Source organism: Moschus berezovskii, chromosome 22 (genome assembly GCF_049115385.1).
Source record: "Moschus berezovskii isolate FMDL1 chromosome 22, NW_MosBer_1.0, whole genome shotgun sequence".
Lineage (NCBI taxonomy): Eukaryota > Metazoa > Chordata > Mammalia > Artiodactyla > Moschidae > Moschus > Moschus berezovskii.
Window position 1 is genome coordinate 4,142,848 of NC_142481.1, and position 13,408 is coordinate 4,156,255.

At 48.3% G+C, this 13,408-nt stretch overlaps 1 protein-coding gene across 4 annotated transcripts; it reads left to right on the plus strand.

Moving 5' to 3' along the window:
* Nucleotides 1-1,104: 1,104 nt before the first annotated feature.
* Nucleotides 1,105-12,937, plus strand: LOC129546175 (cationic amino acid transporter 3-like). 4 transcript variants are annotated; one of them, XM_055411028.2, is made up of 12 exons: nt 1,105-1,243; nt 6,985-7,384; nt 7,979-8,137; nt 9,393-9,570; nt 9,776-9,888; nt 10,039-10,261; nt 10,433-10,572; nt 10,674-10,776; nt 10,965-11,164; nt 11,370-11,536; nt 12,264-12,372; nt 12,540-12,937. In XM_055411028.2, the coding sequence occupies exons 2-12, from the start codon at nt 7,012-7,014 to the stop codon at nt 12,656-12,658; spliced, it is 1,884 nt and encodes a 627-aa protein (XP_055267003.2). In that variant the 5' UTR covers nt 1,105-1,243; nt 6,985-7,011; the 3' UTR covers nt 12,659-12,937. The 4 variants fall into 4 exon arrangements, with proteins under 4 accessions (XP_055267003.2, XP_088687047.1, XP_088687048.1 ...); XM_088830921.1 differs by having other exon boundaries at nt 1,130-1,243; nt 6,982-7,384; XM_088830922.1 differs by lacking the exon at nt 1,105-1,243 and adding an exon at nt 1,683-1,804 and having other exon boundaries at nt 6,982-7,384.
* Nucleotides 12,938-13,408: the final 471 nt, after the last annotated feature.

Genomic DNA, 13,408 nt, shown 5'->3' on the forward strand with positions numbered 1-13,408 from the left:
TCTTGCACCTCATGCAAGCAAAGAACACACATCACACGTGACAGAGTGTATTCCTTCAAGCTTTCTTAAGAGACAGACTTCGTACACAGATAGTGAGACAGCAGGACCCTGGGGTCTGGGAAGGGAACCTTATCTTCCAGAGAGTGTTAAGATGGACACCATGAGAAGGAGGGGGTCCTTCTTTACATGCAGGACAGACATTCTTTACCCCAACGATTAAAGCTGATGTGTTGTGAGAGTCTGACAGGCTGTCTTAGTTCGCATAAAGTTCAGGCTGAACCATGTACAAGCCAAATCGACTCCCCCATACCTCAGTATGTGAACATTTTCTCCATCACAGGGTATAAAAATCTTAGAACCATACGATCCAACAATTCTACCTATGAGGAAATACTCAGAAGACTTGAAAGCACACTCTGGTGCTTTGTACGCCCACGTTCATAGCAGCATTATTCACAGTAAGTAAAGCATGAAAGCAATTCAAGTGCCCGTGATCAAACAATGGATAAGCCGGTGGGGCAGGCACATATGCTAGCGTATTATTCAGCATTAAAAAAAAGAAGCGGGGAGGGGGGACTTCTCTGTGGTTCTGTTGTTAAGACTCCCAAGTTTCCAAAGCAGGAGTCGCAGGTTCGATCCCAGGTTGAGGAACTAAGATGCCAGGCGTCCAGCAGCTAAAAACAAAAAGAGAGAGAGAGAGAAAGGAAGGGAATTCTAACACATGCTGCAGTGTGAGTGAGTCTTATGGGCACACTGGTAAGCGAAATGAAGTGATTCTACTTAAATGAAATGCCTGGAGTGGTCAGATTCTTAAGGTCAGAGTGGAAATGAGATTGTCAGGAGCCGGTGGAGGAGAGAGAGGGAATTGTGGTTGAACGGGGACAGAGGTTCCGTTTCGCCAGATGAAAAGAGTCCTGAGGTTCCGCTGCACAAGATGGCAAGGTACTTAACACGACTGAAGTGGATAAATGTTTACCTTCTGTGTATTTTTACCACTGGCAGACTCAAGAATCTCAGAACCGTCCCCTGAGGGCAAGCTCCGAAGAGAAGTGGCTGATCGCACCACTGCAGACTTGCCCCGCCCGTCCCCGCCCATCCGCGCCCAGGGTTTAAGAATTGTCTTTTTGTTGTGGGAGGGTTCCCAGATTTGGTTTTTCCAGATCTATCAGCGCCAACCCTACACAGCTTTAAACTCAACCGCACTGACCGATATCTGTGCTCCAGGCTCTGCTCCTAAGATTTGGTAAGTCCTGGGTCACCCCCTCTCCTGTCGGAGCCTGGGCGCTGAGTTCCGATCCTCCTAAAGAGACCTCCTAAAAGCCTAAGAGCTTCCCACGTGGCTCAGCGGTCAAGAACCTGCCTGCCAATGCAGGCGACGCTGGAGACCACTCCATCCCTGGGTTGGGAAGATCCCTGGAGAACGGAATGGCAACGGCCTCCAGTGCTCTTGCCTGGAGAATCCCATGGACAGAGGAGCCAGGCCAGCTACAATCCGTGGGGTCGCAGACAGTCCAAAACGTCTGAACCCTCACCGAAAGAGACCTCTTAAATCCACCCACGTGTGCAGTTGACTCCAGCTGGAGGGTGGAAAGACCCGTTTTCCAGAAGAGAGCAGAAGGAGTTAGGAGCTGATAAGCTTGTGTGAGGAGAGGTGGGCAGGGGAAGAGATTGCATCAGGTCTGGAGGCTCTGAGACTAATTTTTTCACTGGCGTTCAAACACTAGTAAAGATTGCTGTTATGTAGGATTTATGATACGTGGGCCACTGATTTCAGTCTCCTGTGTACTGTCGCCCGTCCATTTCGGTAGGTTCCTCCTCTATGGATCCTGGGGCAATTGCAAGGGACTTAATCATCTAGAGTTTGGTACCTATGGAGGAGGGCTGTGTGGTGATTTACTACTTTAAGTCACTTTCGGGTTCCTTACACCCAGCAATTCTCTGAAGCTGGCTCTATTATTTATCATTGGCAGAATTTTTTAAAACATTGGTGTCAATGTATGGCAAAACCAACCAATATATTAATGTAAAGTAATTTGCCTCCAATAAAAAAAAAAAAAAGAAAGAAAATGAAAGGGAGGGATGAGGTCAAATATTGATTTGTCACCAGAAATAATAAAAGAGAGTTTCGTGTTTTAGCACTTCAAAAAAACAAAAAATTGGTAAAAATACACATAGGGGCTTCCCAGGTGGCTCAGTGGTAAAGAATCCGCCTGCCAATTAGGAGATGTGGGTTCGATCCTTGGATTGGGAAGTTCCTCTGAAGGAGGACACGGCAACCCACTCCAATATTCTTGCCTGGAGAACCCCGTGGACGGAGGAGCCTGGTGGGCTACAGTCCATGGGGTTGCACGTGACTTAGCAACTAAGCAACAACAGAAATACACGAAACACCTTGTGATGTAAAATTTGCCATCTTAACTATTTTTAAGCTTCCGGTTCAGTAATGTTAAGTATAGTCACATTACGGGGCAGCCCATATCTGGAGCTCTTCTCTTCTTGTAAAACTGAAACGTGTCCTCCCTTAACAATTACTCCGTATTCCCCTCTCTCCCCAGACCCTGGAAAAGCACCATTCTGCTTTCTGTCTCGTAACTTTGACTAGGTACTTCATAGAAGTGGAATCAGACAATTTTTGTCTTTTAGTGACCGGCAAATGTCACTTAGCATAATGTTCTCAAGGTTCTTCCATGTCGTAGCCTGTGTCAGAATTTCCTTCCCGCCCCCCACCTCCACCCCCCACTGCACCGCAAAGCACGTGGGATGTTAATTCTTAGACCAGGGATCCAACCTGTGTCCTCTGCAGTGATTGCCCAGAGTCTTAACCACCGGATCACCAGAGAATTCCCTTTCCTGTTTTTTCTTGTTGTTGCGGTTCAGTTGCTCAGTTGGGTGGAACTCTTTGCGACCCCATGGGCTGCAGCACGCCAGGCTTCCCTGTCCTTCGCTATCTCCCAGAGTTGACTCAGACTCACGTCCATTGAATCGGTGATGCCATCCAACTATCTCATCCTCTGCCGTCCCCTTCTCCTGCCCTCCATCGTTCCCAATATCAGAGTCTTTTCCAATGTTGACTCATCACCCCAGGTGGCCAAAGTATTGGAGCTTCAGCATCAGTCCTTCCAATGAATATTCAGGGTTGATTTCCTTTAGGATTGACTGGTTTGATCTCCTTGCAGTCCAAGGGACTCTAAAGAGTCTTCTCCAGCACTACAGTTCGAAAGCATCAATTCTTCAATGGTCAGCCTTCATCATATTCAATGAATATGATCCATTCATGACTATTGAAAAAACCATAGTTTTGACTAAATGGACCTTTGTCAACAAGCTGATGTCTTTGCTTTTTAATATGCTGTCTATGTCTGTCATAGCTTTTCTTCCATGGAACAAGTGTCTTTTAATTTCATGGCTGCAGTCACAGTCTGTAGTGATTTTTGGAACCCAAGAAAATAAAGTCTGTCACTGTTTCCATTGTTTCCCCATCTATTTGCCATGAAGTGATGGGACTGGATGCCATGATCTTAGTTTTTTGAATGTTGAGTTTTAAGCCAGCTTTTTCACTCTCCTTTTTCACCTTCATCAGGAGGCTCTTTAGTTCCTTCTTAAGGCTGAGTAATATTCCACTATCTGTGTAGTGTTTATTATTCCTTTGAGGATGGACTTCTGGGAGTCTTCCATCTTTCAGCTACTGTGAATACTGCTGCTACGAATGTGGGTGCACAAATATCTCTTTGAGACCTTATTGTCAGTTCTTTGGGGTATACACCCATAGGGCAAGTTGCTGGATCATAATGGTAAATCCATTTTTAGTTTTTGAAGGGACCACCATACTTTTTTTTTTCTAAGTAGGATTCAAAGAACTGACTCATTGGGAAAGACCCTGATGATAGGAAAGATTGAAGGAGGGAGAAGGGGATGACAGAGGATGAGATGGTTGGATGGCGTCACTGACTCGATGAACATGAGAGAGTAAGCTCCAGGAGTTGGTGATGGACAGGGAGGCCTGGCGTGCTGCAGTCCATGGGGTTGCAAAGAGTCAGACACGACTGAGCGACTGAACCGACTGAATCTACTTTTTGGTTGTGCTACACAGCAGGGCATGTGGGATCTTATTCCTTGACTATGGATTGAGCCTGTATCCCCTGCACTAGAAAGTGGACTCTTAGCCTCTGGACAGACAGGAAAGTCCCTGGAAAAAACATACTTTAACAGCAGCAGCTGCACCATCTATATTCCTACTACCAGGGCTAAAGTATTCAGCAGCAGCATTTGAACAAGAAGGAAACGCAGGTTCAGAGAAGTACATGAATCCACAGGGGTGTTTGAGGAACCAAGATTCTAATGAGTTTCCTGACTCTTAATCAAAATGCTACCCTTGGACTTTGGAGTATCGGGGTGGAAACCCCTGATGGTGACTCGTGGTCTCCGAATCAGCTTAACCCTGAGGAGCCGTGTAGTGAGGAGATGTTTCAGTCCCCAGAGCAGCAGGAAACAGAGTCCTGCCATTTCTGATGCAGAATGAAGGCTAGTCCTGTCTTCCTCCAGGCAGTTGGGAGGGCACTCTGGTTTGATGCTTTTACTGAGCTGGGCCACAATCTGTCCCTCCCTTCGAATTCCATCTGCTTTCCGCCCCAAAGCAGAGTTGCAATTCCTTGTCAACTCTGCTAGCCAGGGAGGAGAAAGCTTCAGGTTTTAGGATCCTTGGTGGAGCGATGGGTGGAGGGTGAGACTTGTTGTGGAATCTTGTGCCTGACGCACAGCGTGCTTAGTCACTCAGTCCTGTCTGACTCTGTGCTCCCCTGGACTGTAGCCCGCCAGGCTCCTCTGTCAACGGGACTCTCCAGGCAAGAATACTGGAGCTGGTTGCCATTTCCTCCTCCAGGGCATCTTCTTGACCCAGGCAGGAAACTCATGTCTTCTTCACTGGCAGGTGGATTCTTTACCCCTGAGCCACCTGGGGAGCCCAGAGAGGAGGTGGTCTTTGTGATTTCAGCTTCTGGATAAGATCTCAGTTGCAGACATCCTGTCAGCGTTTTTGTGACTCAGTGGGTCATTGGCGATTGTGATTGATCTGTGCGTTGCTGCAAGGTAAACTAGCAAATCCAGATCTCTGGCATCCCTCAACTTCTTTCTAGGAGAGCAAAAACAATGGTTGAGGCACTGTTATTTACTTAGAGCCTGGGGAACAAATAAGAACATCAAGCTGTTTTTCCCTTGGAGACTATTTGGTGCTACTTTTTCTTTGTTTCTATCACTTCTCTAATTAGTTCTGTGGAATCTGCATTTTGGAACTCAGGTAAGACCTCGGAGATTAAATCCTTTGTCTACAAACAAATGAGAGGCTGGAGAGACTTTTGTACCGGAAGGGTCCTGCAGGGTCCTCCTTGAATTGAATCCCTCCTTTTTCCCTTTTTTTTTTTTTTTAAAGCTTTTTTATTGGGATATAGCCGATTAACAATGTAATAGTTTCAGGTAGACAAAGGGACTCAACCATATATATACATGTATCCATTCTTCCCCAAACTCCCCTCCCATCCAGGCTGCCACGTAACACTGAGCAGAGTTCCCTGCTATATAATAGATTCTTGTTGATTATCCATTTTAAATACAGCAGTGTGTGCATGTCCATCCCAAACTGCCTAACAATTTCTTCCTCCTAGTCTTTTCCCCCGGCCCTCCTTTTTTCGATTCCCCGAGGGGAATAGGACTGGGACCAGAAAGGGAATAAAGTTTTGGATGGAGAGATGAATCATAGAGTCAGCAGGGGAACTCGGTTACTGGGGGACTTGGTTTCATTGCTCTGATCACTGAGCCCCTTCATCTGTCATATCACACATAATAGGGAAGGGGGGATAATGATGGTGTAATAATTAATCTCTCTATTTTATGGGAGAAAGGACGCAGCAGTCTGTAGCTTGTGGGAAGTCACATAAGCCACACATCACAGTGCCAGATTCGAACCAGCAGAGCTGGCTGATTTTGCTTTAAAAATCAACATTCTTGGGGCCTCCCTGGTGGTCTAGCGGTTAAGACTCAGTGTTACCAGTGAAAACGGTGTGGGTTCGAGCCTTGGTCAGGGAACTAAGATCCCACAAACAATGCTGCAGGGCCAAAAGATTTTTTAAAAATCCAGCATTCTTACGCATTTAGCTAATACCATTTAAGCAGCTACTGTGTGCCAGGCTTTTTGTTGAAAGATTTTGCTTCTCTGTGTGTGTTAGTCGCTCAGTCATGTCTGACTCTTTTTGATCCCATTGACTATAGCTCGCCAGGTTCCTCTGTCCATGGAATTCTCCAGGCAAGAATACTGGAGTGGGTTGCCACCATTAGCTTCTGTGCGGGGGTGGGAAGCTTTTCTTTCTAGGTTCTAATTATTAAACGTATAAAGACAGATTAAATAAACTTCTAAGTATGGGAGTCCCATAAATGCGCTGAGGTTCAAAGACAAGCAATTGAGGTTTAAAGGCTCCCCTGAGCTAAGGAGAAGGGGATGGGGATCTGGGGCTTCAAAGAGAAGAGAAGCTGCAGGAAGATGGGAAGGTTGATAAATTAATGTTTGCCACTCACGGCAGGTAAGTCTTTCTGAGATAAAGAGTTACCTCTGGTAACAGCTCTCTTCCTGCCATAGGTCCCCTAATCTAAATGATTTTGATTAGTTAAGGGAGACTAACTTAAGTCTAAGCAAGGAGATTTTTCTGAATCTCCTGGGTCTTAATTGCTTTCAGCTCAAAACCACCCACAAGCCGAAGTTTATGGAGACGTATTCTTCTCCCTCTCACTTTTCTTCAAGCAACTCTTCCAGTAACTTTGAAACATATCAAAAGTCTTCTTTATGTTTGAAGAAAGCAACACTTAGTGATGGAGAACTTGGCCCACGTGTCCTTGTACCACCTGCCCCTCATCACTCCATTGCTTCGTGCAACTGGACTCCCAGGGCCGAGGGCAGATGGACCCTCTTGACAGCTTTGTGTCTTGTTTTCTCAGCAGATTGTAATCTCCTCAACTCCACCTAGGATGCTGCGTCACTATGTTCGCCAGTTTGGCCAGAAGCTGGTCCGCCGGAGGCCACTGGAGCCCATAGAGGAGTCTGAGAGTCGCCTGTCTCGTTGTCTGAACACCCTCGACCTGGTGGCCTTGGGTGTGGGCAGTACCCTGGGGGCCGGCGTGTACATACTGGCTGGAGAGGTGGCCAAGGATAAAGCTGGACCAGCGATCATCATCTGCTTCCTGGTGGCTGCCCTGTCTTCTATGTTGTCTGGGATCTGCTATGCCGAGTTTGGGGCCCGGGTCCCAGGCTCCGGTTCTGCGTATCTCTACAGCTATGTCACCGTGGGACAGCTGTGCGCCTTCATCACTGGCTGGAATCTTATATTGTCCTATGTCATCGGTGAGTTGATGGGGAGGGGGAGGTGTGGGGCTTAAGATGAAGAAACTAGGAGTGGGGATTTCGGTCTTCACTCGTTCATGAGAACTTTGCGACTACCCACTTTGGTGGTGGCGGGGAGACGTGGGTCATAGCGGCAGGCAAACCTCATAGCTCCCTTCTCAGCTCTCTCCTGTTATCTTTAAAGGGTGGGCCCAGAACAGAGAAGGGATGGGAACCGCAGGAAGTGGGTGAGAGGGAGGCAGGGCACACAGCCGCATCCTCTCACCATATCGAGGGTCTTTGTTCAGCTGTCGCCTTCAGGGATTTCCCTCTGCTACTTGATTGAAAATTTCAACACTCATCTCCCAGACCCCCCGCTCCCAATGACCTGTTTTCTTTTTATTGCATAGCATTGATCTCCTAACATTAAACAGTTGATCTATTTTGTGGGTCATCCGAGTCTACACTTCCCAACCCGTGAAAAGAATCTCTTTGAGATTAGAGCATTTTGTATGTTTCTCCCCAGCCCCTCCCCCTGCCCAAAGACATCCCGTGACAGCAGGTAGGGGTTCAATGAATATTTGCTAATGAATGTTCCCTCTTCTGCTCCGGCAGGTACCGCCAGTGTGTCCAGGGCCTGGAGCTCCGCCTTTGACAGCTTGATAGGGGACCACATCTCTCAGGCGTTACAGGGAACTTTCTCTCCACATGTGCCCCACTTCTTGGCCAAGTACCCAGACTTTTTTGCACTGGGCCTGGTGCTGCTGCTCACGGGTAAGACAGGGATCGCCGATAGGCTGGGAAGCATGGTGTGTGGGAGGGGGGAGCTAGGGTGGGAAAGGCTTCAGGTGGAAGAATGATGGGCGCATTACGACTGGATTGAAGGCTCTAGGGTGTGAGAGACAGGAAGGTGAGACATACACCCCTGTTCCCCACCGTCGGCACTGCTGACAGCTGGGCTGGATCATTTGTAAGTGTGGGGGGCTGTCCTTTGTGTTTGATTTTCTTTTTTTTTTTGACTGTGCTGCAAAGCATGCCAGATCTTGGTTCCCCTGTGCATGTGTGTGTATGTGCTAAGTCTCTCAGTCGTATCTGGCTCTTTGCGACCCCATGGACTGCAGCCCGCCTGGCTCCTCTGTCCATGGGATTCTCCAGGCAAGAATACTGGAGTGAGTTGCCACTCCCTTCTCCAGGGAATCTTCCAGACCCAGGGATTGAACCGGCACCTCCTGCACTGGCAGGAGGTTCTTTGCCACCAGTGCCATCTGGGAAGCCCCTTAGTCCCCCTGTGTGCATGCTTGCTAAGTCGCTTCAGTCACCTCCAACTCTTTGCGACCCTGTGACTGTAGCCTGCCAGGCTCCTCTGTCCCCTGTCAGGGGTCAAACCTGTGCCCCCTGAGGTGGAGGCGCAGAGTCTTAAACTCTGGACCACCAGGGAAATCCCTGGGTTTTGTTTTTGTTGTTTTAAATCATTGTCGGGTGTTGAGTGGCATCCCTGGCCTTCACTCACTAGACACCAGTGATGCCCGCCCTCCCCGCTAACTGTGACAATCAGAATGTCTCCAGACAGTGCCAACTGCTTGGGGGACAAGATCACCCCGCTGAGAACCATTCACTTAGACCAACAAGTTTCTTCCTCTGTACTGAGATCAAAGATCGTGTTTTAGTTTTTAGTTAAGAGGTAATTTACATAACATAAAATCAACCATTTTATTATTTTTCCCAGCTTTATTGAGATATAATTGACATCCAACATTGTATAAGTTTAAGGAGTACAACCTGATGATTTGATAGATCTGACTACTGGGAGATGATAGCCACAGTAAGAAATTAACAATCTATAAGTGTGCAATTCAGTGGGACTTGGTATAGTCACGGTATTCTGTAACCATCACCTCCGTATAGCTCCAAACTTGTTCATCACGACAATAGGAAACGCTGTACCCACTGAGCCGTCTCTGTCCACCTTCTCAGGACCCCAGCCCCGTGTTACCACTTCTGGATGTGTCATATTCCATCTTTCTCACAGGACTACTGGTTGTGGGAGCTGGTGAGTCGGCCCTGGTTAACAAAGTGTTCACAGGCTTGAACCTTTTGGTTCTCAGCTTCGTCATCATCTCTGGCATCATTAAAGGAGACCCACAGAACTGGAAGCTCACAGAACAGGACTACAAACCGAACATATCTGGATCCAATGATTCCTCTAGGTTAGGAGGCTTCTCTGGGCCTTAGGAATGCACGTGGAGGAGGGTGCAGAGACGGGAATGTGGTGGAGACTTAAGAGACCTGGGCTGGTGAATCCAGGTGACGGGGTTCCTGGAGCCCAGGACTAGTGGTGTGAAGGGAAGAGTCCAGAAGTGATGGCTGAACACACCTCACCCACGTTCTTTGTTGCTCCTTCTCTCACCGTAGCTCGGGCCCTCTGGGTGCCGGAGGGTTTATGCCTTTTGGCTTTGATGGGATTTTCCAAGGAGCAGCTACATGTTTCTACGCATTTGTCGGTTTTGATGTCATAGCTACTACAGGTAATGTGGTCATGGTCCCATCCAGGGTGTGGGCGCGGATTGGGCTGCGCTTGGGTGTAGGGGTTTCTTTTGGAGGTTCAATAGGAAAGGGGGATTTTGTGCTTTCACGCTGGCGTGTTTCCTGACCCAGTACTTCCTCCAATCCTGCAGGGGAAGAAGCTCGAAATCCCCAGCGGTCCATCCCCTTGGGCATCGTGGTCTCACTCTTCATCTGCTTTTTGGCGTATTTTGGGGTCTCAGCCTCACTCACCCTCATGGTGCCCTACTACCAGCTTCATCCCACAAGCCCCTTGCCGCAGGCTTTTCTCCACATTGGCTGGGACCCTGCCCGATATGTGGTGGCTGTTGGCACCCTCTGTGCGCTTACATCCAGGTCAGTGTCACGGGTTTCTCCCCATTGACTGTCAGATGCTCGGGTATCCCAGCCCTTGGAACTGAGAGAAAAAGAGCGCAAGATATCTTGCCCCATGTAGACAAGGGAGTGGATGCCCTGGTCTCTCCTGCTGCTCCACGTCCCCACACGAGTCCTCGTCGTCTCTCCCAGCCTCCTGGGTGCCATGTTCCCCATGCCCCGTGTGATCTACTCAATGGCAGCTGACGGGCTCCTTTTCCGGGGACTTGCCCACATCCACGCCCGCACCCGTACCCCCGTCGTGGCCACCTTGGCTTCTGGAATTCTTGCAGGTAAAGAAATCATGGCCATGCCTTCTTTGATCAGTTTTCTTAGTTTGGATATCTGTCCTGGGTTCTCACTCCCCTCGCCCACCTGTGTGCCCTCCTTCCAGGGGTCATGGCGTTACTCTTCGAGCTCCATGACCTGGTGGACCTCATGTCCATTGGGACCCTGCTCGCTTACTCCCTGGTGGCATTTTCTGTCCTTGTCCTCAGGTGAGACCCCACGACACCTTGGGTGGGGGGTCTTGGACACTCGGGATGGATGAGGAGGGAACTGTCTTCTGCTTTCACGCCACCTTCTAAATGTCTGCTCTGCTTAAGACAGCAGAGATGTGGAATAGGCTGTGTGAGTTGGATGAGTAGGAGCTGCTGTTAACATTGCTTTAATATCTCTAATTCAGATACCAGCCGGATGAGAATTTAAGCAAGACCAAGAAAACAGAGAAAGGGACTGAGATGGAGTCTGTAGTTGAAGCAAGTCCTTTGGACACTGCACCTGAAACGGGAACCTCAAAGATTCCCAAGAGTCTCTGTCACCCGACCAGCACCATCCCCACCCAGACGTCTGGCCAGATTGTCTATGGATGTGCCTTGCTGCTTGGTGAGCAGTGGGATCTCTCTCTGGCAGTATTCTGAAACTGACAAGACAAGGTGGGAATGTGTATTTCATCAGTTGAGGAATGCTGGAGATATGACGACCCTTCATGATGTGGGAAGTTTTGGGGAGGAGTGTGACCCAAGGTCTTGACATCTTTTGGCTTCTGGAGTCGAACCTGTTCTGTTCTTCTCCACCTTGACCCTTGCAGTTCTCCTGCTGACCCTCCTGAGCCTGGTCCTGGCCCAGTGGCCCAGACGTGTGTTCTCTGGAGACCCCGGGCTCACAACAGTGGCTGTGCTGCTGCTGCTGCTCATCACTGGGGTCACGGCCATCATCTGGAGGCAGCCCCAGAGCCTCAGTCCTCTTCACTTCAAGGTAGGTGACCTTACGTGCCCAGAGTGTCCACCTTGAGTGAAGGGAGTCTGTGTGATTTAGGTCTAAACATCCTTCACTGGGACTTCTCCGGTGGTCCAGTGACTAAACTCTGAGCTCCCAATGCAGGGGGCCCGGGTTCCCTCCCTGGTCAGGGAACTAATCCCATAGCGTGCAACTAAAGATCCGTGTGTGCAATAAAGATGAACGATCCCACCCACTGCAGCTAAGACCTGCTGCTGCTGCTGCTGCTAAGTCGCTTCAGTCGTGTCCGACTCTGTGCGACCCCATAGACGGCAGCCCACCAGGCTCCCCCGTCCCTGCAAGCAAGAACACTGGAGTGGGTTTCCATTTCCTTCTCCAATGCAGGAAAGTGAAAAGTGAAAGTGAAGTCGCTCAGTCGTGCCTGACTCTTAGCGACCCCATGGTCTACAGCCTACCAGGCTCCTCCGTCCATGGGATTTTCCAGGCAAGAGTACTGGAGTGGGGTGCCATTGAGTGCAGTCAAATAAAGAAATAATTAAAAAAATATCTGTCTAATCACCCTTTGCTGTATCAGGGAAGAAGAGCTGTTAAAACCCTTCCCTGGTCCTCGCTCGGTGCTTCACACACACAGTCTGAGTAGGCACCGAATGCACAGCCTGAGGCCTGATCTCCTCGCCCGCCTGGGGTCGGGCCTCCCTTTCAGATGTCTGAGCTGTGCTCAGGGATGAATTGACTCTGCCCACAGGTCCCTGCTCTGCCTGTCCTCCCACTGGTGAGCATCTTTGTGAACGTTTACCTGATGATACAGATGAGCTCTAGGACTTGGGCCCAGTTTGGAGTCTGGAATGTGATTGGTAAGAAGTTTTCTAGAAGAAAGAGACCACTTGAGGGCCTGAACCCAATACTCTTCCTACGGCATCTCCCCTAAACTGTCTTGGCTGCCATAACAGGAGGCCTTTGGGGGCATTTGTAGCTGGGTGAGCTCCTACTTTTCCTTTTCATTGTCTCATTTTCCTCCTAGGATTTATCATATACTTTGGATACGGGATCCGACATAGCTTGGAGAACAGTGAGCAACGGCCGGCAGCCTCCACCTCCCAGACTCTTGACAAGAACACCCCAGGTGCTGGGTCATCTTAACCACAGGATGTAGATGCTGGGTGGAATCCCTCCAGGCACTGGAGAATCTGCTGGTTCCAGGGGCACTTCAAGTCTCTATGGACTGTGATGGTGGGGGTCCATTTAGGGCCCTTTACTCATTGCTAGCAGATGAAATGACTTATATGTTGTCTAGTTTTTCAGTAAACTTTTCAAAGCATGATAGATATGTACAGAAAAATGCATACCTCATACCTGTGCAGCAAGATGAATTTTCACACTGAGTACAAGCTAACCAGAAAAAAATAAATAAACTACTAACCTGCATGGAAGAAGTATCATTGTGTTTCTTTTTCCAACAAAAACACATAGATTGCCACACAGGAAGAAAATGCGGGTAACTATATACTGTGTCAAGGGTTGCACTGTGTTTACTTTTCTGTGATGTGACTCTTCATTTCATTAACATTCTTTAATGTCATTCACTAACTCTTTGTTTTTATTTCCCAAGAACTCTGTGGGAATTATTCCTAAATATTAAAAAATGTTGAGGGACTTCCTTGGTGGTCCAGTGGTTAGGAGTCCGAAGTTTCGCTGCTGGGTTCAGGTTAAATCCTTGATGGGGGAATTAAGGTCCTGCAAGCCATGTGGTATATCCAAATCTTTTTTTTTTTTTTTTAATTGGTGCTGTTTGGATTTCTTTTTGTTACTGTTGAAATGAAGCGCAATTTTGTGTGTTTATTTAAAATTTTCTTAAAAAACCTAAATATATACAATTTTAAATTTACCATT